This window comes from Myotis daubentonii, chromosome 11 (assembly GCF_963259705.1).
Source record: "Myotis daubentonii chromosome 11, mMyoDau2.1, whole genome shotgun sequence".
Lineage (NCBI taxonomy): Eukaryota > Metazoa > Chordata > Mammalia > Chiroptera > Vespertilionidae > Myotis > Myotis daubentonii.
In genome coordinates, this window is record NC_081850.1 from 80,439,972 (window position 1) to 80,466,419 (window position 26,448).

General features: G+C 63.8%; 2 protein-coding genes across 7 annotated transcripts in view; one reads left to right on the forward strand and one right to left on the reverse strand.

Annotated features, from left to right (window-relative positions):
* The first annotated feature begins 2,290 nt into the window (after positions 1–2,290).
* Positions 2,291–5,501, forward strand: BRD3OS (BRD3 opposite strand). Of its 2 annotated transcripts, none has more exons than XM_059658471.1 (3): positions 2,291–2,698; positions 3,234–3,310; positions 3,608–4,185. In XM_059658471.1, the coding sequence occupies exons 1-3, from the start codon at positions 2,545–2,547 to the stop codon at positions 3,803–3,805; spliced, it is 429 nt and encodes a 142-aa protein (XP_059514454.1). In that variant the 5' UTR covers positions 2,291–2,544; the 3' UTR covers positions 3,806–4,185. The 2 variants fall into 2 exon arrangements, with proteins under 2 accessions (XP_059514454.1, XP_059514455.1); XM_059658472.1 differs by having other exon boundaries at positions 2,540–2,698; positions 3,608–5,501.
* A 1,261-nt stretch (positions 5,502–6,762) lies between these two features.
* BRD3 (bromodomain containing 3) overlaps positions 6,763–26,448 on the reverse strand; it is a 39,947-nt gene continuing 20,261 nt past the window's right edge. For 2 of the 5 annotated variants that reach the window (XM_059658441.1, XM_059658440.1), the window contains exons 2-12: positions 21,260–21,578; positions 20,380–20,517; positions 19,245–19,392; positions 18,250–18,464; positions 16,081–16,452; positions 15,532–15,660; positions 14,893–15,084; positions 13,782–14,005; positions 11,133–11,425; positions 10,820–10,945; positions 6,763–9,742 (exon numbers count right to left, since the gene is read on the reverse strand). In XM_059658441.1, the coding sequence (XP_059514424.1) occupies positions 9,627–9,742; positions 10,820–10,945; positions 11,133–11,425; positions 13,782–14,005; positions 14,893–15,084; positions 15,532–15,660; positions 16,081–16,452; positions 18,250–18,464; positions 19,245–19,392; positions 20,380–20,517; positions 21,260–21,472 (2,166 nt within the window). In that variant the 5' untranslated portion in view covers positions 21,473–21,578 and the 3' untranslated portion in view covers positions 6,763–9,626. Of the gene's footprint in view, positions 9,743–10,819; positions 10,946–11,132; positions 11,426–13,781; positions 14,006–14,892; positions 15,085–15,531; positions 15,661–16,080; positions 16,453–17,555; positions 17,635–18,249; positions 18,465–19,244; positions 19,393–20,379; positions 20,518–21,259; positions 21,579–26,448 lie in introns of all 5 variants that reach the window. The other 3 variants (XM_059658443.1, XM_059658442.1, XM_059658444.1) reach the window with 3 other exon arrangements.

Here is a 26,448-nt window from a genome sequence, read left to right on the forward strand (position 1 = left end):
TCTCAGATGCTTGAATGGTGGGAGAGTCACTATTGTTTCCAACAAACTCAACAATGACATTCATCAGATAATCAGGAGACTGTGAGCACGGGCCAGAGGTGCGCCACTAATGAATGCCTGTTCCTTTAAGCTGGGGATGGGGTCGTGTGCCTGTGGCTATGTATGAAAACACCAACGTGTTTACAGGTGAAATAGTATGATGTCTGGCGTCAGCTGCTATCTATGTCCTCACAACCTATCCTTTGCTTCTTATTTTGAAATCTTTGTGTGTGAGTGAAACATGACATACAGGAAGATGCATACAATGTTCATGTACATGCCCTAGCAGGTGTGGCTCAGTGGATAGAGCGTTGGCCTGTGGGCTGAAGGGTCCTAGGTTCGATTCCAGCCAAGGGCACAGGCCCGGGTTGTGGGCTCGATCCCCAGTGGGGGGCGTGCAGGAGGCAGCTGATCCATGATTCTCTCTCATCATTGATGTTTCTATCTCTCTCTCCCTCTCCCTTCCTCTCTGACATCAAAAAAATATCTCATTTTAAACACACACACATTAATGTACAGCTTAGTGCAGGGTCACAGAGTAAGAACCCACGTAATCAGCACCAAGTCAAGAATCAGACTTTGACGAGACCCCAGAAATCCTCAGCGAGTCTTTTCCGAGGCATACCCCCCCACGTTTCCCCAAAACTCACCGGTACGCTGACGTCTGTGGCCCTCGCTTCCTTCTGTAGCTACCACCTGCGCACACACCCATCATACTACCCATCGGATCGCCTCTTTCTGAATTTTCTGTAAACCAACAGGTGGGCTGGCTCTCGTTCCATCCGTACGATACTGTTTCTGTGGCGCATGTGTGGGTGTTTGCTGCGGTTCACTCACTGTCACTGCCCCCAGCACAGTATTCCTCTGACGCTGCCCCGTTCATTTCCGGATCCAACGGCGGACGCTGAGTGAGGCCTGCGTGCCGCCTTGCACAACCTTGGCCGTGTGTGTGTGTGTGTGTGTGTGTGTGTGTGTGTGTGTGTGCACGCAGCTCTCCTGGATGTGTCCCTGGGCGTGGAAGTGCTCGATCCAGGATATGGGAGCCCTCAGCCTTAGTGGAAAAGGACACGTTTAGTGGAAATGACATGTTTTATGGACTAGTTTTCTTTCCTGTGGCCTGTTTACGTGCTGCTGTTTTCCAAAGTGGTTCCACCAGTGGCCTCGGGCAGCGGAAGGCAGTGACCAGCCCCCACACTCTTGCCATCGCTGCCACTTGGTCTGGGCAATGTTTTTGTGCTGAGACTTCCTTGTGGATGTGAGTGGTTTCGCACTGTTTTAATGTGGATTTTCCTGATTACCTTTTTAAAACTATCTGTTTGTCTCTTTTTCTTATTAAGTAGCAGAAACATTTGTATGTCTGTCGGGAGACCTGCCCATCTATCAATGAGTGAGCCAGCCCCAAACCCACCTTTGTGAACTGGGCTGCTGATGCGGGGCTCCTAGACACCCCGCCACCCCCAGGTTCTGCCTGTAGGGGCGCTACAGGGGCTTATAACAGCTTCTGTTTTAAGTCCCCTTCAAGTTTTTTAAAGATATATTTTTATTGATTTCAGAGAGGAAGGGAGAGAGAGAGAGAATCATGGATCGGCTGCCTCCTGTAAGCCCCACACTGGGATGGAACCTGCAACCAGGGCATGTGCCCTGACTGGGAATCGGACTGTGACCGCCTGGTTCATAGGTGGAGGCTCAACCACTGAGCCATGCCTGCTGGCTTCTAATTACCTTTTTGTTGTAGTTTTATGGACTAGTTTTCTTTCCTGTGACCTATTTGTGTACGGTTTACATGTTTAGAAATGTGTTGAGACTGGTGCACAGCCTGGCACGTGGCCGGCTTTTGTCAATATTCTGTGTCCTTGTGAAGAATGAATCCTACAGCTGCGGGCTCAGTGCTCCGTGGACGTCCTTCGCGTCATTTCCTAATGAGCACCGGCGGGAAGCGTTTCAACAGAACTTCAGTCCAAGAAGGACAGAACCGCCCAAGAGTGTCACTGGAGCAGGACCGGAGGTGGGTGGGTGGGGACCTACTTCTGACAGCGTGCCCAGGACAGCACTAAATTATTTAAAAACAATTGCATCGGTTAACAGGAGTGAGAATGCCAATAGCTCAAGTACACAAACAGCTGCACAAATGTACCCTCAATAGAATGCTAGGACCAACAATGAGGTGGGAGGACCGGGATCGGCGCACCGCTCTCCAACCCCTCCTCCAGCGGCAGGCCCAGCCCACGAGGCCCGACTCCGCCCACCGCTCTCCAACCCCTCCTCCAGCGGCAGGCCCCGCCCACGAGGCCCGACTCCGCCCACCGCTCTCCAACCCCCTCCTCCAGCGGCAGGCCCCGCCCACGAGGCCCGACTCCGCCCACCGCTCTCCAACCCCCTCCTCCAGCGGCAGGCCCCGCCCACGAGGCCCGACTCCGCCCACCGCTCTCCAACCCCCTCCTCCAGCGGCAGGCCCCGCCCACGAGGCCCGCTCTCCGGCCCCGCCCCTGCTCCGCGGGTAGATCGATGGCTCCGGCTCATCGCGCGGGCCTGCCCGCTCTCGGCGCTCGGCTCGGCATGCCTGCGGTGCTGCCATGGAGACGCGGCCGTGCGGCCCAGTGGCACAGCCTGGGTCAGCGCCTCGCCCGGGCCCGGGCGTCGCGAAGGCCCCACGGCGCGGGTGACAGAGCGCGGGCGGGCAGCCGGGGAAGGGGACCCAGGATGCGGGGAGGCGATGGGGACGTGCCGTGAGGGGATCCGGGGCGCAGGCAGGGCGAGGGGGACCCAGGATGCGGGGAGGCGATGGGGACGTGCCGTGAGGGGGTCCAGGGCGCAGGCAGGGCGAGGGGGACCCAGGATGCGGGGAGGCGATGGGGACGTGCCGTGAGGGGAACCGGGGCTCAGGCAGGACGAGGGGGACCCAGGATGCTGGGGATGGGATGGGGATGTGCCATTGGAATCTGGTGCGTAGCCTGGACCAGGGGGACCCAGGATGCAGGGTGGGGATGTGCCATGGGGGGTCCGGGGCGCAGGCAGGGGGGAGAGAGGGGACTCAGCAGCAGCCCATGTGAGCAGGGCCTGGGCGATTGGGGGAGGGGGCCGGGCCATACAGAAGGAGAAATGAACTTGCATGGCTGGGCAAGCATCTGAGGGGCTTGGGGGGGGGGGGGGCGCTTACCGGTCTGGGTTCCCGCTGACATCAGGTTTCTTCCCAGGGGCCTCCGGATGCCTGGAGCAGAAAGAAGGCGCTGGTGCTGGGCGAGTGCCAGGCGGCCCTCAGCCTGCAGCCCAGGTAACCGCCCCCCCCCCCCCCCAGGTCGGGCTGGCTTGGGGCAGGCCCGGGGTCCTGCGCTTTTTGGGGGTCTTAGACTTGCTTCACTGACATAGTCGCGAGCGCTCCAGTAAGCAGTTTGCCAGGACACCCCACCCCTTAGCTAGAGAGAGGAGAGGGTTAGGTCTTCCCAGGGCGACTGAAGTGGGGGACCACGTGGGCAGCTGGGTTTAACGCTGACCCAGGGTTCAGATTCTGGGTCATAAACCCTGCCACGGCCCCGCCCCCCAGGCCTGACAGTGTGCTCATCTCCTGCAGGGCCACCTGGGGGAAGCGCCGCCGACCAGCCTGACAAGGAGCACCGCGTGGACGCTGGCCCCACACCCGGAGGCGCCCAGGTCCCCCCAGTGCGCTGAGCCCCCCAGGCTCCCGTGGGGGCAGGCGGCCATGGGCGCCGCCATGGACTTCTGTCTAGCGGCACAGTGCCCTTCCAGTGGGTTCCTCTTTCCAAGTTAAGCGGCCCCAGCCCTGGTGTCAGAATCACAGCAGACACTTGACCATCCCCTCCACGCCCTCCGAGGTAGGCGCCTCGTCCTGGTCAACAGCGCACACAGCTGTCACCCGGGAGACACGCTTACCCACTTGTCGTCTCCCGGAAGGTTCCGAGGTGTCTTCAGAATGCGCAGCGGCTCCTCTCCTGTGTCCCCGCGACACCACCCTCGCAAGGGTGCCGCCCACCAGCTGCCCGGACCCTCATCTCAACCATCGAATTAAACAAGGGGCCAGCGCGCAGACGCGGCTGCTGGAAGGGGTGTGCATCGGAGCGGCCAGTGCAGCCGTGAGGATCGGCCCCAGGCCACAGCTCGGGAGCCAGCACGGGGTGGGGGGGGGACGGGGGACTGGCCCGGGATGAGCGGCCGAGTCCCGCTGGCGGAGAAAGCCCTGTCCGAAGGCCACGCTCGGCGGCGGTACCGGGACACCTCCCTGCTCATCTGGCAGCAGCAGCAGCGGAAGCTGGAATCGGTGCCGCCCGGGACCTACCTGAGCAGGAGCCGCAGCATGTGGTACTCACAGTACGGGAACGAGGCCATCTTGGTCCGAGACCGAAGCAAGCTGGGGGTCTCCCGGGACACGGGCCAGTCCAGGTTTTGCTCAGTGATGTGACTCCCCGTGTGGACCGGGCCCAGGGCCCGCCTGAGCACGCCGCGTGCGGGCAGCTGCCTGCGGGTTCCCAGGCCTCGTGGGGAAGCTGAGTGGTGAATGCGAGGGCCCAGCTACGGTGCAAGAACTTGTGACCCCGGGTTCCGAGCCGCTGGGCACAGTGTCGGGGCGGCTGGCCTCCAGCTGTCCAGGTGCCGCGGGCACAGCAGGCCCGGGCACCCCGCTAGGTGTGCTTTTCATGTTAGAGAAACCAACCAAGAAGGCACCCTGCTTACGAACCACCTTTTCAGGCGTGGAGCCTGTGTCTGTTTTCACTTTAATTACCGTTGACATTCAGTGTTATATTAGCTTCAGGTAGTAGGTTACTTTTCAAAAATATGTTTTTATTGATTTCAGAGAGGAAGGGAGAGGGAGGGAGAGATGGAACATCAATAATGAGAGAGAATCATGGATCGGCTGCCTCCTGCACGTCCGCCACTGGGGATCAAGCTCACCACCCCGGCCTGTGCCCTGACCAGGAATCGAACCGCGACCTCCTGGTTCATAGGTCGACGCTCAGCCATGGAGCCAGGCCGGCCGGGCGGCAGTAGGTTACTTTTAATGTCCACTTCTGCCTGGGGAAGAGTGATCTAGGAAAGGGTGAGGAGCAGGCATCACCTGGTGGGAAATCTACCTGCAGGACCCGGATGTAAGGCACAGGCCAACAGCAGCTGCGTTTTGAATCTCGTCACCGAAATGGTCGGTACGGCGCACTCGCTTCCGAACACCCGAGGACTGCAGGCCAGGGCATCCCGTACACAGTGTGGAAACCAAAAGCACCTTTCTGTTTCCCACCAGTTCCTGACGGGCGGGGCCGGAGAGGCAGGTTCTGGACGGACAGCGTCTGAGCCGGGCTGAGGCTGCCGCCCCCCGCCCCCCGCCGCCGTCTGCAGCGCCTGGTGTCCCCGCTGTCCCGCAGCTGCTGTAATCACGCCCGCGTGGCTGTGCGCACCGGGAAGAGCCTCCGGCGAAGGGACTGTCCTTTTCTAAATAAATACTCGTGAGGGCTCTCCTCTCGCTCCTGTTTTTATGTTGGTTCGTAATGTGTTCCTTGGCTTTCTGCTCTTAGTGGCTAACGATTGCTAACCCCCCAGCACAGAAACCTGAAGGCGAAGCCACAGCACCTACCCCCCCCCCCCGCCCCCCTGCCCCCAGAGACGCACAGGCGCCGTCCCGCGGTCACCTCCAGGCAGCAGCCCGCCCCGTGCGCCCGTTTTGGATTTCCTTCTTGCTCAGCTGCACAGATGGGTGTTTACATGGTGCCGGATGGGCAGCGCGGGGGAGCTCCCTGGGGCGGGCAGCGTCTTGCTGTCACCGTGCACACCGCATGCCCTGCGCCTCCCGGGGTGAGCTGGTTGGCCGACAAGGAAGTGCCGCGGTGGGGTCACACCGCTTCCCCAGACGCTCCCGTCCAGCCCAGGCCTGGTCCCTGCTGATGGTTCTCGGCCACCTGCTGCCTCAGGCAGCGCTGGAGCTGGAGGGAAGCCTGTCCCTCCTGCACCCCTGGCAGAGGCGCAGTCCTGCTCGGGCACCCCGAGTGCCTGCGCCCACAGCCCGAAGACTGGGTGGTGGCAGGGTTGGCCCCGGGCATGGAGGCAGCACCTGGGGGCCCACTGGCCATGGCGGGTCTGCACAGGTCGGTGTGCAGGTGACCGTGCACTGGGGCACGCGGGCACAGCTGCCGGCCTGAGGGGAGCCGGGGACACGGACACGGCCACCCGTCCTCTGGGAGGGGCTGGAGGAGGTCTGGACAGGTGAGTGTGGGTGGGAACGGGCAGGGTGCCTGCCAGCACAGCCTGGGAGGGGGATGGAGGGGGATGTCACGGGGCGCAAGAGCCTTTTCCTGGGTTGGCCAGGTCGGCAGAGTGGTGTCAGGACGCCTCCTCCATTCCCCACTGAGCCGAGCGGGGGTGGGGGTGGGGGTGGGGGGCCTCGGTGCGTGAACCCATCTGGTCTGGCATGGTTTCGGGGGAGTGTCTGCTGGGCCTGCACCTGAAGTCCTGGGAACCTCAGGAACCCCGAGTGCAGACAGAGGCGCAGGAGCGAGGACTGGAAGGTGGGGGAACCCACATTCTAGGGGGCGGGCGTTCCAGGGGCCCCTGAACGGGGTGCCTCGCTGCAGGCTGAGGGGCGGAGTTAGGGGCGCAGCTTTGGGTGTTCCCACCAAGAGCTCCGGGCCAGGGCGCGCTGGGGGGAGTGCTCCCGCCCCGGCCACCCCCACCGTCCGGAGAGCGGAGCCACCAGCCGCACAGGAAAAGGCACACGCGGCACCTCCTTTTTTATTTTTATTTTTTTTGCTTTTATTATGAAAACAAAACAAATGCCCCAGGAGAAGGGTCCATGATTACCAGAAACATCGGAGCACTTGCTACCATTTTATTCCGTGTGTGGAGGCCAGCATTGCAGCAAACAAGCTAAAACTACGTACAATGGACTCGTTTTCAGTAACTGACATTTACAGGAATATACTAGAAACGGCACTAAAAAGTTTAAGAAAAGTTACGGTAAACTCGCATGCACATCATACAGAAAAGCAACGTTTTAAATATAAAAAGGAAAACGGCGGGAGGCGTCACGCGGGGGCTGCTTTCCCCAAACGACTGTAAAAGACGTGAATCCGCAAAAGAACAAACCCAAACGCAAAGGCGACGTATCTTACAGTGTGTGGCGAGTGAGGCGACGTCCTGCCCCAGGACGCGTGCAGCCTGCCCTTGGCCCTCGAGGTCAGTCACCAGGGTGTTTGCAAAGCCATTCCCTCGGCGTGGCCAACCAGCTTAACACGCGGGTCCTTCCCCTCAGACAGACTCAGGCCACGCACGCAGGCCCCCCCCCCCCAACCGCAGCCGCCCCAGCACAGAGGGACGTGACCAACACCCGCAGGTGAGCTGAGGCTGGAGGGGCCTGGACGGGAGACAGCGCGGTGCGGTCTGGACAGACAGCCGGAGGGACTGCAGCACCCACGAGCCACGCGCCTCAGCAGGCACAGCGCCCGGGGAGGCCCGAGAACCCGCTGTCTCGCCCAGAGGGCTCCTTCTGCGCTCAACTCCGGGGCCAGGCGCTTCTCCCGCTAGCGGCTCCCACGGGTAACCCTTCGCTCCCCACCCCCGTGTGGGGCTGGCGCTCCACAGGAGCCCCCAGGCATCACGTGAGACCCTGCTCGCCCATCGGGCACTGGTTCCTTAGTCGTAGGTTAAATATGCCACTAAAGGCCTGTTTAGAAAACACTTCGAAAAACTAGGGAAACTTTAAAAATGGCAAGTTTTAAAACCCACTTATATATTTCCTATAAACAAAACTTAAAAGTTTAACAAGCTGGCCCAGAACTCACCAAGTGTCAGAGTCCCCAGGAGTCAGGGAAATGGAACTCCACCCCCCGCGCCCTCAGCGGAGCCACCGCGGGCCCACGGCCACGAGGGGACCCACAGCCAGGAGGGCTGACGCGGGCGGGACCATGCCAGGGTTCTTACAGTCGCCACCTGTTCGGGCACTGCTGACCAGCCCCACCGGCACCGGCACAGACCACACCACTGCTGCACCGCCGCACCCACACGGGAAGCGCCCCATGGGCTGCCTGGGCGACGTCCCGTCTCAGCCATTTCTGCTGAATGGAAAAGGCTTGAGCAGGGGGCCCTGTGTAGTCCTGTGGGGGGGCCCTCCTGGAGCCGGAGGCTCTTTGACCCCCCGAGAGCGGCTGGAAGACTGCGTGGGGCAGCGGGGCGCAGCGCCTCCCCAGGAGGCCTGGAGGTGAGGGGCCCGCATCCAGGGCTGGGGGGCCGGGCGGGAAGGCCGAGCGTGCCTTCCTGGCCGGAGCCACGGCGCTCGGAACCCAGGCCGGCGGTGCGGGCATCCCTGCGCTCAAAGGCCGTCCGGGAGCCTCCGGGCAACACAAAACCAGAACATAACCTTCTGTTAAACTCTGTATATTATTACTCTTTTCTTTACAATAGAAAGTTAAAAATCAAGACTTAGATTTACTATACATTTTCCCCCTCTCAGATTACAAAGTTTATATTATATAGCTGGGCTTCCCTAAACCGGGTTCTTTTAAAACAGTCCGAGGGAGACCAGGGGAGTACAAAACAACTACACAAGCCGAGGGAACAGGCGAGCTGCAGCGGGGCGCCTGGCGCGTCTCCCCGTCACACACACAGAGCGCCCCGCCGCCGGGCGGGCGGGCGCGGAGCACCGCAGGGACTAGCACCGGGAGCGCTGGGCTCCGCAGGCCCAGAGGCCTGCATCTCTGCTGTTTTTTTTTTTAATGCATTTCTTTTCTGTTTTTCTTTTCTATTTTTTTAAAAAATGACCAATGGTGTTAATAAATAAAGTATTCATATATACATGAGTGGGACAGCGGTTCTGGAGTGTGCGGCCGCGGCAGCGCTGACGAGGTGGGGACACACATAGGGGGGGACTTTCGTAGAAAATTGCTGAACCTTACAAAAAAGTCTCCTTTTTTTTTATCTTTTCTTTTTTTTTTTAAGTTGAGGTAAAAGTTTCAGTGTATGAAACCTGCACACGCAGCCTCTGTACCCCCACCCGGGAGCTCCTGGCGTCACAAAGGTCAGAAAACCTCCACAGCCCCTTCCACGCACGCCCCTGGCCGTGTCCTCCCCCCTCCCGCCCACAAAGCTCAGTCGGAGCCACGAGGAACCCCGCCTGGCCCAGCACCACTTCCCACGCGGGCCAACCGCCCTTGGCCCCTGCAGGAGGCGGCGGCCCTCGGACACCAGGGGGGAAGGGACGAAGCCAACAGCTTCCAGACACAGAATGGCCTTGGAGACTCTGCGTGGAGGCGGTTCCCGGAACCGGGGGCCTGGGGCAGGGCTTTGCAGGGAGGGACGCTCCGATGCATCGCCCTCGTTTTCCCGCGGCCACTAGGCCAGCGTCTGCAGCTGTCATCTCCGAGCCCTCGGACTCAGTGGCAGAGAAAGACGTGACGCGGCCGCGCACCGTCTCGTCGTCCGGGACCCACGACCTCTGACCTAGGAAAGCGACAAGGGCGGAGGCCGGACACTGGGTGACAGAGAGACCTGCACAGCGTGAACGGAAGGAGTATATTGACTGTAGGAGGGGGCACTGCGGCGGTCGGCGTGGCGGCGGGCGGTGGCCGCGGGCTGAGTGGCCAGGCCCGGCCGCCTCACTCCGAGTCGCTGCTGTCCGAGCTGGACCCGCTGGAGCTGCTGCTCGCCGACTCCGAGGAGCTGCTGCTGCTGAGCCGGGAGGGCCCTCCGGGGAGCGCGGCGCCCGATTTCTCTGGGGGAGACGCAGCGGGTGAGAGGCTGTTCCCGCGCCCCTGGATCGCCCGCCCCACCCCCCCCTCGTGCTCCACCACGCCGTCACCCATTGGCGTTTGCAACACATCCAGTTTCACACCCACTACACGCCACGACCCACCCACGCCTCGGCCCAGTCACATGATGAGCATCTACACATGTCTGTGGAAGAGGGGGCGCTAATGAGGCTGCGGGTCATGAGACGTCTGTGGGTCTGTCCTGAGACCCCTGAACGCCCAGAGGGTAAGAATGTCTTGTTATTTGTAAGATCCTTTGGTCACCTCGAGTTTATATTAATGAGTGTCTGGCTGGGGCCCCCAGATTGCCACAGGATGGCGCTGGTCGCCAGGAGGACCAAGACATGTAGGAGGCGAGAACTTGGAGCCCCATCCCATGTGTGGGGGGGGGGGGGAGAAGCACATGGAGCTGGGAGGGTGGCCGTCCGAGAGGGCGAGGCAGCTCCTGGTCCCCAGCCCTGGCTGTCACTCCTGGGGCACACCCTGTATCACGGCCCTGAGAGGAGGTAACGCGCTCGCCTGAGTTCCGCGAGCCGTGCAGCACGTGACCGCGTGGAGGAGGGGGTCTCGGGCACCCCGGGTGCAGCCAGCAGGTGGGTCAGCGCTGCGGGAGGCCGGGACCGCACCTGGAGTGCGAGGCGGGCGCCCTTGTGGGCCGAGCCCCGCCCTACGGGCCTGCACTGACTCTGAGGACAGTGTCAGACTGAACTGAATTCCCGGGTATCCAGGTGGCGTCGGAGACTGGACAACTGGCGGAGAAAACCCCACCGTCTGGTGTCGGAAGGGTGGTGAGTGAATACAGCGTAGATGGGGGACACCTGTACTACTGTCACTGAGAAGTTACTCAGGACAAATACGCTGATAAGTGAATAAAAACAAACAAACAAACAAACAGCTCAGAGCAATACGACCATCCAACACCCCAGAGACGGGCAAGATGAACGCAATCTGCGACAAGGAGCCGATGGGGTGCGGGCGGGCTGAGGACCCCACCTGCCGACACAGCACGGCCCCGCCCCGGCCCCGCCCCCGGCCGGTACCTTTCTTGGCGGGCTTCCTGCTGCTCAGCTGCCCGCTGACGTCCTGCAGCCGCTTCTCCAGCTCCTTCTTCTTTTCCTGAGCTAACTCCTCCTTCGACTTGGCCGCCTGCTTCTTCCCGCTGGCGGCTGTGGGAGAAGCCAGGCTGAGCCGGTGGGGGTGGGGGTGGGGGTGGGGGTGGGGGTGGGGGAGGGACGGGCAGCCAAGCGCACCCGCCCGCCGGTCCCCAGCCGAGCTCAGCCGGGCCAGGGCTGAGGGCAAGGGGCTGGGCCGCGGAGGAGGGTGGGGGGCCGCGGGGCCAGGCTCCCGACTCACAGAGCGGCTTCCTCTGCTTCTTCTGTAAACAGGACTTGACGTATCGCTCCAGCTCCCGCAGCGTGGTGGGCTTCAGGGTCTCGAAGTCGATCTCGATCTCGTCGGGGTTGGAGTCCCTGAGCGAGGGCTCCCGCGACTGGATGATGTGCACCACGCGGCCCAGCTTCTCCCCCGGCAGCCGGTTGATGTCCAGGCTCAGCTGGCGCTTCTCGTCGTAGCTCATGGGCAGGCCCTCCTCCTCCTCCTCCGAGTCGCAGGAGGCCGACGCCTGCTTGCCGCCCTTCTTCGGCTGTCTGAGGCGGGAGGCAAAGAGCGGCGTGGCGTGGCGCCCGTCCCCTTGGCCCTCCCGCCCCTCTGTCCGGCTCCGGCCCCTCCTGGCTCTTCCGGAGGCCCCTGCCCAGGGTGAGGCCCAAGCAGAGGCGCCCGGCTGGCTGCCTGAGGCTGCCCCCGGCTGGCCGGGTCCCAGGCCTCACCCAGGAAACGACCGGCCTCAGGGCCCCACAGGCACCTCTAACTCAGCAGGTCAAACACTGACCTCTGCCGACGTCCACATCCGCCACGAGAAGGCAGCTAAGGGGACGAGGAGTAAGAACAGGGGACAGACAGGGCATGATGCAGGGTGAACCGAGACCCTAGGGCACCAACCGTTACATTAAATATAAACAGTCTAAACACACCAACAAAAAGAAAAGGAGGAGCAGGCTGTATAAGAAACAAGGCCTGCCCTGGCTGGTGTGGCTCCGTGGATAGAGCGTCAGCCTGCGGACTGAAGGGTCCCAGGTTCGATTCCGGTCACGTACACATGCCAGGGTTGCGGGCTCGATCCCCAGGAGGTGGCATGCAGGGGAGAGCCTATCCATGATACTCTCTCATCATAGATGTTTCTCTCTCTCCCCTTCCCTTTCTCTCTGAAATCAATAAAAATATATTAAAAAAAAAAAAGACCCGACTTACATTTTAAATATAAAGAGAGAAGTAGGTTCAAAGTAAAAAGGAGGAGCCGAAACCGGTTTGGCTCAGTGGATAGAGCGTCGGCCTGCGGATTGAGGGGTCCCAGGTTCGATTCCGGTCAAGGGCATGTGCCTGGGTTGCGGGCATATCCCCGGTGGGAGATGTGCAGGAGGCAGCTGATCGGTGTTTCTCTCTCATCGATGTTTCTAGCTCTCTGTCTCTCTCCCTTCCTCTCTGTAAAAAATCAATGAAATATATTTAAAAAAAAAAATTTTTTTTCAAAGTAAAAAGGAGGAGAGGAGGTGGGGGGAAATCGACCCTGCGAACTCTGATCAAAGAAAAGCTACAGCAGCGGAGTTAACTTCAGACAAAGGAGACTTCACAAAAAGGAACGTCACTGGAGAAAGAGGGACGCTGCATGATGACAACAGGGCCACCTGGCCACGGGGACGCTGCCGTCCTGCAGGCGTGTGCACCTGACCGCCAAGCTTCCAACTACGGGAAGCAGGATCCAAGAGAAATACAGGAAAGCCACAGCTGGAGCTGGGGGGTCCAGCTACTTCCTCTTGGCAATTAACCAATAAGTCAGCGGGAGCAGAGACCAGCCGGTCGACGACCACCTGGGTCAGCCTGCCCAGGTTTCCGCCTGTTGGCTGTTGTTTGCTTTTCCCTGACTGACAGCCACTCGGCAGCGGAGAAGACACGCTTTCTCCTCCAGTGCACACGGACCTTCACCAACGCTGGGCCAGACAACAAGTCTTAACAACTTTAAAAGTGTTCGTCACTGACCTTAATGGAATTAAACCAGAAAAATCCCTAAACATTTGGAAAATGAACACACTTCTTAGCATTTAGATGGAAATGCATAGCATTAAATATAAGAAAAGGTCTCGCCCTGGCTGGTTGGCTCAGTGCATAGAGCGTCAGCCTGCAGACTGAAGGGTCCCAGGTTGGATTCCAGTCAAAGGCACCTGCCCAGGTTGCAGGCTTGATCCTCAGTGGGGGGCGTGCAGGAGGCAGCCGATCAATGATTCTCTCTCATCATGGATGTTTCTATCTCTCCCTCTCCCTTCCTATTGAAAGCAATAAAAAAAATACACACATACATATAGACAATATATATACACACACTAGAGGCCCCATGCACGAAATTCGTGCACAGCTAGGGTTCCCTAGGCCTGGCTCGCGATCAGGGCCAACCTGTTGGGTGAGCGGTGGGGCGACTGGGGGCCTGCTCACTGGCCTCGGCCCCCACCACCGCCAGTCGCCTCCCTGTGGGGTGACTGGCGGGGCGATGGGGGACCCCCTGCTGGCACCTGCCTTGGCTGGCCTAGGGCCTGCACGCTGGGGGCAGCTCCTGCGTGGAACGTCTGCCTCCTGGTGGTCAGTGCACATCACAGCGACCGGTTGTTCTGCTGTTCAGTCCATTTGCATATTAGGCTTTTACTATCTAGGATATATATATGGTCTCGCGATGCTGGCGGTGGGGGGAAGAAAAGGTGGAGGAGGGCATAGGGGGGATACAAGACAAGGACACCAACGCCCCGCCCTGAGATCTGTGTAACGGCCGAGGCTCTGAGCCACCAGGACGAGCAGCCGCGGGGCCACGCTGAGCCCCACACCCACGCTCCTCCCGCCGCACGCAGCCCCTAAGGCGCGAGGCCCGGGCTCCCGGGGCCAGGGCGACGGCGGGCCCACCTGCTGGCCACGGCCGTGCTGTTGGCCTTCTTGGTGGGGGGCTTCTTCGGCTGGGCCTGCTTGGAGGGGGGGGCGGCCTTGGCCTTCTTCTCGTCCTCGGACCTGGCCTTGTGCCGCTCCTTGTCCTTTTTCCTCCTCTCCTTCTCCTTCTTCTCCTTCTTCCTCTTTGGCTTGTTCACGGGGGCCTGAGACAGGGCGGCCAGCTGCTCGTGCACGGCCTTCAGCTGCAAAAGAGCAGGCGCTGAGCGGGCCCCGGGCACACCTGGCCACCTCGCACCGGGGGCCACACAGGCCCGGGAGCCACGGCTCTGCCCCCGCTGCCCATGACAGCGGGCCCGTCGCCGGGCCTCAGTTTCCCCAGGTGACCTGCGGAAGGCATCCGTTCACAGGCGGCGCAAAGAGCAGCAAGACCAGCCTGGTGACAAAACACGCAGCCTGGGGCAGGGGCACAGTAAGGACTCGGTAAATGGTGGCTGACGGTTTTCTTATTCGTTTTTATTGTTTAGATGAGGCAGACAGAGGCTGAAACAGCTGCACAAAGGCGGTGTTCACAGCAGGTCCAGGGGTGGAAGGGTCCGGTGCCGACGCGTGCTGGCAGCGTGCTAAGCGCTCTGTGCTTCTCATCCCGGCAGCCCCCGGGCACGAGGGGCGGGGAGCAGGCCACGCTCAGCCGTCTTCCCGGCCGTGTCATCTCTGAGGCGGCTCAGGTCAAAGTCAAAGGCCCACCCACTCCGCTCCTCTCCCTGCCAGAACCCCAGATGTCAGGCACCTGCTGGCTGCCTGATGCGGGGAAACAATTCACGTTTTTCTCAGTCCATCGCCAGAACAGCTCAGGCGGCGGGGAGCATTGGCCCCAACTTGAAAGTGAGGAGAGTGCGGCAGGGGGCCCCGGGTCAGAGGCCAGGGCAGGGCAGCCTCATTCCCGCAAGAGCCTGCACCCCGCGTGGCTGCTGCCAGAGCCTTCCCGCCAGGCCTTTCCCGGGCAGCACAAGGCACCGGGCCCACCACAGCTCCGGAGCACCGCAGGGCCTCAGAGCAGCGCTTCCTGGTCCCTGCCCCCCGGCGCTGCGGGGAAGGACCGCCGGGGCCGCTGGCAGGGCGTGAGGCTCACCTGCTCCTGCAGCTCCGCCAGCCGCGTGGCCCGCTCCTCCTCCGAGTCCGAGCTGGCCGAGTCGGAGGAGCTCTCCTCGCTGCTGCGGCTGCTCTCCGTGCCCTTGCTCACCACCGGGGCTGCGGGGGCCGGCAGCGCGGGCGCCTCTGCCGGCTCGTCCGGCATCTTGGCAAACCGCATCTCAAACACGTCCTGCGAGAGAGCAGGGGCTGCCTGAGCCCTGGACGCCCGCCCTCCCACAGCGGTTTCCTCCCACGTGCTGCCCAGGCCGCCGTCCCCTCAGAGTCCACCGCCGCAGCCCCAAGGCCTCACCCCCCGCGCAGAAACTGGCCGGACCTCCGGTCAGCGAGGCTGCAGGAGCGACAGCGGCCCTCTCCCTCCCCCTCGGCCGGAATGCCCTGCGTGCTGCCCCCACCCGAGTCTGTAGCTCCCGGGAGGCTGAGGGGGCTGTTGGCACCAAGTGCCAGGAAGCAGGTGGCGGCCAGCCAGCACTTGGGCCACCACATCAATGGACACGGCTCCGGGCCTCCCACTGGACGTCCTGAGACACCGGGGTCTCCCCTAGGGCCCCGCCCGGAGCTGCGGATCCCACCTCGCCCAGCGGACCACACCTCCGGCCCCCAAGAGCGCCCTGGTTACCTGCAGCTTCCTGGCCATGGCCACCACCTCATGGTCGGGCGGGTTGTACTTGTAACAGTTGGAGAACATTAACCGGATGTCGGCCGCAAAGCCCTGTGCGTCCGGGTACTCGCGGCTGTCCATCTTCTTCTGTAACAGACGGCGGTGGGGCGTGAGGGGCACTGCCCAGCGTCCCGGGCTCAGCCAGACGGCCCTGCTCACACGTCTACCCTGATCCGAGCCCGGAGAAGCCCCGGGCAGGAAGCCCCGCATGGGAGCTGCGGGCCAGGCTTGGGTTTCAGCTCGGACCCATTTCTGTCTGGTGAGGGCGTGGCCACTGGGAGGGCCTCCTCCCCACCCCCCGCCCCGCCCCCGACCCCTTACAGAAACCTGCAGCGCTCGGGGACGGGGGACGGAGGAAAGTGAAGGAAACAGGGTGTGGGGACCAAGGGGCTGGAGGACAGGAAGCTGCAAGCTCAGGGCCGCCGGGCAGAGCACCCTCCCTGCGGGGCCGCGGGCGGCCCAGGGAGCCGCATGCCCAGCCGAGGCCGCCCCGCCCGGCGCCCGCACCTTCACGGTGCTGAGGTCCATCGGGTGCTTGATGATGTCGTGGTAGTCGTGCAGCTCCAGCGCCTCGGCGTCCACGGGCTTGTAGAAGGGCCAGGCGTAGGCCGCGTGCTTCTTGGACAGCAGCTCCCTGAGGATGCTGTCGCAGTGCCGCAGGTGCTCCGACAGCCGCCCCTTCTTGCCCGCGTGCTGGGGCACCTCGCCGTCCTCCAGGTCCTTCCGGGGCGGCTTGATGGGCCGGCCGCCGCTCTCCCGCCGGGCCACCACCTTGGCCTGCTTGGGGTCCGACAGCGGCGGGGGCGACTCGCTCCGGCTGGCGGTGATGGCGGACGTCGTGGGCGTGGTCGTGTCTGCTTTCCGCTTCACGCCCTTTTTCTGTGACAGCAAAACCACCAGTGAGCGCCAGGGCGAAGCCGGCCGAGACTGAGTCGTGGCAGCTGCTCTGGAGCACCGACTCCCGGCCAGGCACCGAGCAAAGCCATGCCGGCTCGGCCGCGTCCATCCTCCCAGCTGCCCCCGCAATGGGGACGGAGGCTCAGAGGGCCGCGTCGCCGGCGCAAGGTCACACAGCTGGCAGTGGTGAGGCTGGACTCGGAACCTTCCCTGAGCTGCCCTCTCCCTTTGCGCCCCAGGCCCCAGCAGCTCGGCACACCTGAGCCGTGAGGGGCAGCATGCGATCCACCCGTCCCGACCAGCACCCGGGCCGGCTGCGCCAGGGATTCCGGGTCAGGCGTGACCGAGAGGCCGCCATCGGGACCCTCACCAAGCAGGACTCGGGCTCAGGAGCGACAGAGACAGAGGGAACGTTCCAACAAGGACCTCAAAACCAACGCCCACCAGGCCAACTGTCTGGAGCAGGAGAGGGCAAGGCATGCGGGTGGGGGTGGAGACAGCAGGGGCTGAGGGGCGGGTCTGGACTCCACCCTGAAGGCAGCCGGAGCCCTGAGGGCTTCCCCCCGACTGGGGGGTGTGATGCTGAAACACTCCGAGCCGGAGTGGGTGTGTCCGGTGAGAGCATGTGTAATACCAGGGCAACGGGACCCGCAGGTCTCTCTGGGCACAACAGCAGCCCTGGGGCCTCCTGGCCATGTGCCTGAGCTGGGGCGCGGTGTCCCCGAGACCACTCAGCCGGCTCCCGCATCTCAGCTCAGGCAGAGGCCACGGGCCATGAGCCACGAGCCACGCGCGCCTGGGCGGATGGCCTCATACAGGCCTGCTGTCTACAGCCACCAGGGTCGCTGCCCCAGACGAGCCCCTGACCCCCGGCTGCCAGGGGCCCGAGCTGGCTCTCCACAAACTCCTGACGGGCACCCAGGGATGCCAAGCACGTGCGCAGGGGCCCAGGGGGCTGGTCTGGCCATGGCAAACAGGACATGCTCCAACACCAGCCGGGCGGGCAGTGGCGGCCGGGCCGGGAGCCGTCCGGAAGTGCAGGCAGTGAAGGCCGGGGGTCAGGGGGCCACGGAGGAGCATGTTACCTGCGGGGAGCCATTAACCCTCTGAGCGCCTGCTTCCTCATCTGTAAGATGGGGGAACACTGCCTGCCCCAGAGGGTCGCTGCGAGGGTCAAACCGGAGAAGATGACACAGGTCAGTGCCTGGCGGCTGCTGGGAGTGAGCAGGACGGCAGCCGCCAGCCCCGACCGGGCAGAGCACCTGCGCCGAGCCCAGACCGGCCGGGCAGTACCACGTGAAAGGTTCCCAGGCAAGGGGGGAGGCGAGGGGGGAGGCGGGTGGGGAGACAAAGGGGAGAAGAGCGAGCGGGGAGATGAAGGTGCAGGTGCTCACACTAAGGGGCACACGATGCAGAGGGAGGCGATCGCCCTCCCCACGCTGACGGCTGAAAATCCGAGTGTGCGCAGGGTGGGGACCCTCCCACCCTCCTCTCGCACGCCTTCCCCACCTGGCCCCGTGCACCGCCAAGGCCCGGGTGTCAGGGCAGAGAAGCTGGGGTTCGAGTGCAGCCTGCCCTCGCCAGCCATGTGACCTGCAGCCCCCGAGCCTCAGTCGCCTCGTCTGCATCACAGGCCCGGCGAGAAACATCCAGAAGTCACGTGCCCCAGACGCCCGACACGCACACGCCGGTGGCCAGGGACAGCGGCAGAGTCCCCACCTGCCCTCCCCCCGCCCCCCAGTCCAAATCCGGGAACCCTGAGGAACCCTGGACGCTCACCTTGATGACGGGAGGCGTGGGGGGGACCACGGGGATGATGGGCGTCGCCGGAGGCGGTGGGGCAGCAGTTGGGGGGACAGGGACTGAAGTGACGTTTGCGGTGATAGTTGGCACAGGGGTGGCAGCAATGACGGGCGTCTGGGAGACAGTGGGGGGGACGCTCTGAAAGGGGGTCGCCGGGGAGACAGAGGACACGGCCGCCACTTGCTGCGAACCTGAGGACAGGACAGGAGGTTGAGCAGGCCAGGCTCCTGGGCAGGCGGGGCAAACGCCGTCCTTCCAGAAGCTTCCTGGACCATCCCCTCTGCCAGCCCGATGACGGAGGAGCCCTGCCTCCCCAGACATGGGCGCTGCATCTTGGCCGCCTCCGTGGGTGCTCACCCAACAAGTAAGGGCCTCCCCCTCTGGCCGGGACAAGCCACGCAGCCCAGCAGGTAAGAGCCAGGCCTGCGCCTGAAAAGTGGGGGTAACCCCGACTCCATCAGGAGCCATCAGAGTGACCAGCATGGAGCTACTAGACCACCCGCAGTCCCCACCTGCAACCCGGCACGGCCAGCAGTGCTGGCGACCCGCCCGGCCTCTCTCGAGGGCTCGGCCACCTCCGGCCGCCTCTCCATCGGGACGCACCTCCCTGCTGGGTTCCGGGACCAGGTGAGACCTTGGGCTCCCCAACAGGTGGCACAGCCCCTCCCGTCAGAGAGAACACAAGGCTAAAGGGGCAACGTCCTCAGGGGGGAAGGGGGCAGCAGGGACTCCAGAAGAGGAGGCCTCGGAGCCAGGGCCGGGAGGCGCATGGGGACGTGGCAAGACTCCACTCCTCCCAGAGTGCTCCAGGGCAGGCGGCCCCACCAAGGCCCCCGTGTCCCGGACGGGCTGCGGCCACGGCTGAGACCGGGCCCTGGAGTGCACGTCACCACTGCCCAGACGTCAGACGGGGAGCGGAGCCGAGGGGCCGAGGGCCCGGCCCTGGGACGGAAGGACCACCGCACCGTTACCTGCACTCTGGGCTCCTGCAGCCGGTTTCCGGCCTTTGCCCTTCGGAGCAGGGGGTAATAATTCAACTTCCTCCTGGGGCATCTGGGCCACTTTCTGCAGAAAAATTTTCTCTAAGGCTTGGGCCATTAGCACTATGTCATCTGTGGGCTGAAGACACGGGAGAGCCGAGGTTACATGCCGGGAAGGAGCCGCACGCCTGCAGGACACGCTGGCCGAGCTCAGAAACATCGACTTAGAAACGCAAGACCGCGGTCGCCGACCCGTGGTCCGTGCCGTCTGAAAGGCTGGCGACCGCTGTGCTAAGAGGCCCTGGCCGGGCGGCTCAGTGGGTTGGAGCTTCGCTCCCATGCGCCACAGTGGCGAGTTCCACCCCAGGTCAAGGCACATGCAAGAACCAACCCATGAATGCCCAAATAACTGCAACAACAAATCCACGTCTCTCCCTTCCTTTCTGAGACCAGTGAGTAAAACTTGTAAAACAGAATTGTGGTGGGGCAGGACGGAGGTAAAGAGGGTAAATTTTAATGTGGAAACTTTAAAAACATTAAGAACCCCCAGCAGGTGTGGCTTAGTTGCAGTTCAATCCCAAATAAGGGGTGAGCAGGAGGCAGCCGACCAATGAGTCTCTCTCACTGTTGATGTTTTTACCTCTCTCCCCCTCTCCCTTCCTCGCTGAAATCAGTAAAAACGTATTTAAAAAAATAAAGCGCTAGCTGAACCGGTTTGGCTCAGTGGATAGAGCGTCAGCCTGCGGACTGAAGGGTCCCAGGTTCGATTCCGGTCAAGGGCATGTACCTTGGTTGCGGGCACATCCCCCGTAAGGGGCGTGCAGGAGGCAGCTGATCGATTTCTCTCATTGATGTTTCTGGCTCTCTATCCCTCTCCCTCCTTCTCTGTAAAAAATCAATAAAATATATTTTAAAAAAAATAAAATAAAAACATAAAGCGCTTGGTCTGTGTCACCTCCTCTGGAAGGCCTCACCCCCTCCCGCGGGGACGTGGCCCACAGTGCGTGGGGGTCACGTGTGGGGATCGGGGCCCGAGTGTGCAAAGCGCCCGGGCCAGCCCAGGTGCCCCCCGGCTGGTGGGCGGCTCATGGGGCATTCGGTGCCCATGCCGCCCGCGTCTTCTCACCTTGTTATAAATGTAACAATTTGTAAACATGGTGTTGAAGTCCTGCATACACTCGCTTGCACTCCAATAATAATTGTTTTCTAGTCTCTTCTTGATAGTCCCCATGTCCATTGGGTTTTTTATTATTTTATGGTAATCCTAGGGGAGAGATTGCAGAGGGTTACTGACGGACTCAACATCGTCATCCCGCGATTCCAAGCCTTTGCCACGGGGACGGGGCTGGCCAGGGCCTGGCCCCGAGGGCAGGTGGGCGTGCGGTCTGGGGGTCTGGGGCGAGCGCTCGGCCGGCTCGGGACCTCTGGCTGACGGGGTTCTACGTGGAGGGAGGGTCTCAGAGAGGCACGGGCTGAGGCACGGAGCTGTCTCGCTGGGGATGGGGCCTAGCCCCGCCCGCATTCCAAACCTCGCTCAAGGGCCCGCAGGTGGGCAGGGCTGGCCGGGCCCAGAACCCAGCTACCAAGTGCTGACCCAGGGCGTCCCCTGAAACACAGGGTCCTCTATGTGGGTACAAGGAGGAAAGCCACCGGACGCGGGTCAGCACAGCGCCAACGGGGTCAGCACCTGGGCCGCTCTGAGCAACTGCCCCGGGCGGCTCAGCGGAGGGGGGGGGGGCGCGGAGCGCACACAGGGGCCTTCGCTCCTGGACCCTCCTGTCACCACGAGGCACCACGAAGCGCCCTCCCTTCCTCTGTACCCCAAGTAGCCCCTCTTCTCCTTGGCCACTAAGGGCCCTGAGCTGTCCCCCCGCTGGAGGCACGGGCCATGCCTGGCTCACCAGCACAGCACCAGCATCAGCCACGTCTCGGGCACCAAGGCCGGGAGCGCAGCAGGTCCGCGAGCCGGGGCCGGGCCGGGGGGGGGGCGGGGCGGGCGGACTCACGGGCAGGTTCAGCTTGATGGCGTCCACGGGCTGGTAGAAGGGCCAGGCGAACTGGTGCTTCCACAGCGTCTTCACCACCACGTTCTGCATGTACTGCAGCTGGTTGGTCTTGCGGCCGGGCTTGGCGGGGTTGGCGACCTCGGGCGGGGGCGGGTTCACGGGGCCCGTGGCCACCGGCATCCCCGTGGGGGCGGCCGCCGCCGTGGTGGACATCGTCCGGGGGCGGGCTCACTGGCCGTCGCGGCAGCGGCTCAGGGCGGCCCTCGCGTCCTCCCCGCGGAGGCGCGACATCCCATTTCCAGGCCCGACCAGGCAGCACCTGGGGGAGAAGGGACAGCAGAGGAAGGCGGTCACCCGGGGCCCCGCCGCCTCGCCCAGCCACCGCCAGCTCCCCGCACACCGCACCGTCGTGGCAAAGCCCACGGCCCTGGTTACGCCAACCTCACCTGCCACAGAACCACTCAAGGGCCTCAAGCAGGGCACAGAGAGACACGGCGGCGAAAGGCCACCTGAGCACGCGCCGCCTGGGCAGCGGAGGGGGGGGAGGCGGCTGCAGTCCAGGTGGGGGCCAACTCCACAGCAGTGGGCCGGGCAATCCTACAGGCCCTAAAGGATTAGGGAGCGATGGATCCACAGGCAGAGAGTGACGCCCCGCAGAGCCGAGCCTGCCAGGCAGACCCTCGAGCGAGCGAGGTTCCACCGTAACCGCGAGAACGGCTGTGGGTTTGTGATGGCGGCCAGGCTGTGACACTGGTGGAACCCGGAGCTGGTGAGCACCCTGTCGGTAGCCTGCAATGGGCCATGTGGCGTGTCTGCGCCACGACTGCGGGCACGCCAGCTGAGGCTGTCCCCGCGCTGGCTGCGAGACACTGGCTGGCACCCTACGCTCTGCCCCTGCCACCCCGAGCGGAAAGGGCTCACCATCCACCAGGCACTTCTCACCCGCACGCCAACCTCCCGACCACCCGGGGAGCCCGGCTCCCCTCCTCCACGGCCTCCCGGAGTGAGTGGCGCCCGCGCTCCTCGACCTCACAGCCCCGGGGCAGCGACCCGGTCTGCAGGGTGGCTCAGTGGGCAGGTCAGCCGTCTCGGCTGGTGCCAACGGTGATGAGGCTGCGCCTTCACCACCAGACAGAAAGCCCGAGCCTGGCACGCGCCCGGGTCATCAACACCTCGCTGCCCTGCGCCCAGGGCCAGCAGGTGGGCAAACCCGAACTCGCCCAGAGTGTGACCACTTCCGGTCTCAGCGCCTCCGCCTCCTGCTGGGATTGCCATGAACCTCCGGGGGTCGGCCCTCCTCACTCAGACCCTCTGCATGAAAGCGCCGCCCACCTGGCCGGCAGGGCGCACTGTGCCCCGTGGCTCCTCTCCTGTCCTGGCTGCAGGGACGCAATGGCCACACCCTCGCCTCCTTCAGGCCCTCTGCTCCAGCGCCACCTCCCGCCAGGGCCTCCCCAAACCTCCCAGAGCCCCAGGCATCCCGGTGCCAACCCCAGCTCTGGGCTCCCAGTGCAGTCAGCCCCAGGGGTCAGATGGGTACCCAGTCCTGCCACACGGCCCTGGGAGCCAGGAAACGGGCAGGGTACAGCCAGGGGCCGAGAGTGACCTTGGGGACACGGGGCCCGCAGGAGGGTCCAAGGCTGCTGGCCCAGGTGCAGACCGGCCTCCTCCAAGCTCAAGGACAGATGGGAGCGGCTCACTCAGGGACACGCTTGGCCCGGCCCTCAGCCTCCCTCCCTCTTCCCACCACGGCTCCACACCTGCGGCCGAGCAGGAAGCCAACCCCGGCCACGGCCACGGGAGGCATCCCCGACCTGGGGGGCGCCCAGGAGCAGCACAGCGGCCGGGCAGGCAGAGGGGCCTCGGGGTGCAGCCACACACCAGCCTGGCCAGGCCTAAGGACCAATCGCCTCTAGGCATCTCTCCTGCAAGCCTGGCCTTGCCTGTCCCCTGGACGCTTCTCTAGACCGGACAGCGATGCCGCAGGTGTGGACAAGAGCAAAGGAGACCCACCGGCCGACTGGGGTTCCCCACCGGGAGGCAGGGGGACGGCAGGAACCCGGGCCCCCTCGGCCCCCACGCCCACAGTGCACGCCGGCGCCCGAGGCTGCCTTCGCTCTTCCTGCTTCATTTCTGAACAAATAGGTTTTCTTCTTAGAACGTGTTACCTTCGTGGAGAGAGAAAAGTGGAAGGCCCAGCCGGCGGGGCTCAGCGGTTGAGTGTCGGCCTATGAACCAGGAGGTCAGGGTTCGATACCTGGTCGGGGCACAGGCCCGGGTTGTGGGCTCGATCCCCAGCGGGGGGCGTGCAGGAGGCAGCCGATCCATTTTTCTCTCTCATCGTGGATGGATGTCTCTCCCCCTCCCTTCCTCTCTGAAATCAATAAAGATACTTACAAAAAAAAAAGTGTGAAGGAATTTCTATTTTGAAAAAAATACTCAAAACACAAACCAACCAGTCCGGCCAGGATTGGGGCTCCCACAGCGCCTCGGTCAGCAGGCGGTACCTCGGGGCGGGGTCTCCTCCGAGGGCGCTGCCCGGGCGTGGGGACCGGCCCCGCAGCCCCGAGTGTCCCTAAAGGGGAAGCGGAGGGCACGTTCCCCAAGAGGGAGCGCTCGGCACAGCACCGCGTCCGCCCTGGGGTCCGGCCGGCCACACCCGCCCCACTGGGCCTGCCCGACAGGTCCCCACAGGGCCCACCTGTCGGCGTAAAGCAAGGGCGCGCCACCCCACTGAGCCGCTGTCCCCCGGCCGCCCTCCCTGGGTGGGGGCTCAGGGCCTCGTTCCAAGACCAGGGAGGCCAGTGTGGCTCCCAGGAAGAAACGAGATCAGCACCCCCCCAGCACCCCCCTAGGGTTCAGCCCCAAACTGAGCCAGTAAAGGACAGAGACACAGCGACGTGGAGGCCTACCACCACCAAGGCGCCCTGGAGGGTGGCTCAGTGGTTATTAGAGCGTTGGCCCTCGCACGCAGGGGTCTCGGGTTCGATTTCTGGTCAAGGGCACACGCCTAGCCTGCAGGTTCACTCCCTGGTTGGGGGCGTGGTGCGGAAGGCAGCCGATTGATGTTTTTCTCTCATCTACGTTTCTCTCCTTCTCCCTCTACCTCCCCCCCTCTCTCTAAAATCAATTTTTTAAAAAAATCTAGAAAATTCGACAGCAACCGCACCGGCCCTCCTGCCATGATGCCAAGCCAGGCGGGGTTGGGGGTGGAGGGGACGAGGCCTGGAAGGTGGGCCGGGGCTGGGCCAAGGGGGCGTGCCCAGGCTGGCCCAGCCCAGAGCCAGGAGCCCTTCCTTGGGCTGGGGCTGGGGCTGGGGCTGGGGCTGGGGGACAGAAGCGGCCTCACCCAGCCTGGGGACACCCGAGGGCCTGCGGGGAGGGAGAACTGGGGACCGTGCCCAGGAGGGGGAGGTGGAGGTAGGAAGAGCACCAGGGAGCGAGCACCACCTCAAAGGAGGGCCCGGGGCGGGCAAGGGGCGGGCTGTGCTCACCTGGGCCTCCCCGCCCACCCGCCTGCTCAGATGCACAGGCTCCTGGGAGGGGCTCACTCTCTGTACCCCTGAGGGGGGCTCCCCACTGCATCACTCCAGCCCCGTCTCCTTGTGCCCCCTCCTGGCCCAGGTGGTGGGGGTCACGTGAGCTCCATCTTCCAGGTGGAGGCTCAGAGGTGAAGGGGTAGAGCCAGGCCCTGAACGAGGCAACTCACCCCTGACCGACCCCCACTGCCATCCCCTGGTAGCCTGACCATCCTGCTGGGGCAGGAGCTGGGAGGGCCACTCGGAGTGTGGCCCGGGCTCCCAGACCCCAGGCGCCAGGCCAGCCTCCCAGGCACTCTGACCAGCGGCCACCCTGGAGCCTCAGCCTCAGCCTCGGGAAACAGGATCCGTGAGGGCAGGGCGGCGCCAGTGACAGACGGAGCCAACTGCCTCGTCCGTGGGGCCCGGGGAGGGCAGCCGGGCAGGTGAGGACCCCCCCACCCCGCGCTGGGCGCCACCTCCCACCCAGGGAGCACGCCATGGCCAGCAGGAAACAGTGCCTGCACGCGGTGCCCGAGGGGCCTCTGCCCACAGCAAGATGCCCCGACCAGGGCCCCCGCGCCCCTTGGGTTTAGATCACACCTGCCTAGCGGCCCCACGGGCACCCCTGCAGGCCCCTCCCCAAGACCAGGCCACCACTGCCCCAGCGACCCCTCGCGGGGCTCAAAGGGGAATGCCTGCAGGTGAGTGGGGACGGCGTGGCCTGCGCCCCCTGCCCGGAGGAAAGAGAGGACCATCCTCCCTGGCCCAGGCCGTCCGCAGAGCACCCTAGAGGCCGGGCAGGCCCGGCCCTGTGGGCACCAAGGCTCAGGGCGCCTAAGGCTGCACCGACCCTGGAAAATTCTGGAACAAAGGTACGGCCAGGTGTGCCTGGTGCCGGTGCTGCTGGTCCTGTCAGTCACAGGAAGGGGGCGGGAGCAAGCGTGTGCTGCGCTGAGCCACCAGCACCCGGGCGGCCAGCACCGGACCTGCACCCACCAGGGCCTGAAGGCCACAGCTGCCCGCAACGAGGCCCCTGGCCCCTCACCCTCACCCTCACTCCCGCCAAGCCTAGCCGTCCCTGCACAGGCCGCCCTGCTCTCCGAACCCGACCCCCAGGGCTGCGGAGGGAGAGGGGCGGACACCTGAGCTTCCAGGCCTCACGCAGACCTGGAGCCAAGGCATCAGCCGCCGGCCACCTGCTCGGGTGGCGTGCACACTGGCGCCCAGGCCCAGCCTCGCCCATGACTGCCACCCAGACAGACACCTTCCCGCTCGCCGCCCCGTGCAGGCATCGGCAACCCCGAGCTGGAGAGAGCCACGGGGCGTTCCAGACCTGCTGGAGGAAGGGGTGTCCCACGGGGTTCCGGTCCTCTGCCAGGCATCGTCCTCGGCCCCGGGCAGCGGCCCCGCCCCGACCGACGCCTCTGACCCTCTCATTCCACTGGAGATGGGAAATGCGGCCGAAAAAGGGCCCCTGCCCGCCCCTCACTCCTGCTGCCTCGCGGGGTCAACAGCATGCCGGGCGCAGTGGGACCCAGGATGGCGCCGCCCTCGGTAAAGCAGGGTCTCTGGTAGGCAACAGCATGGCCCCGCCCCACCCTCCACCCCCACTGACAACCCCACCCAAGGGCTCCCAGAGGCCAGCACCCCTCCCACCACCGAAGCCGC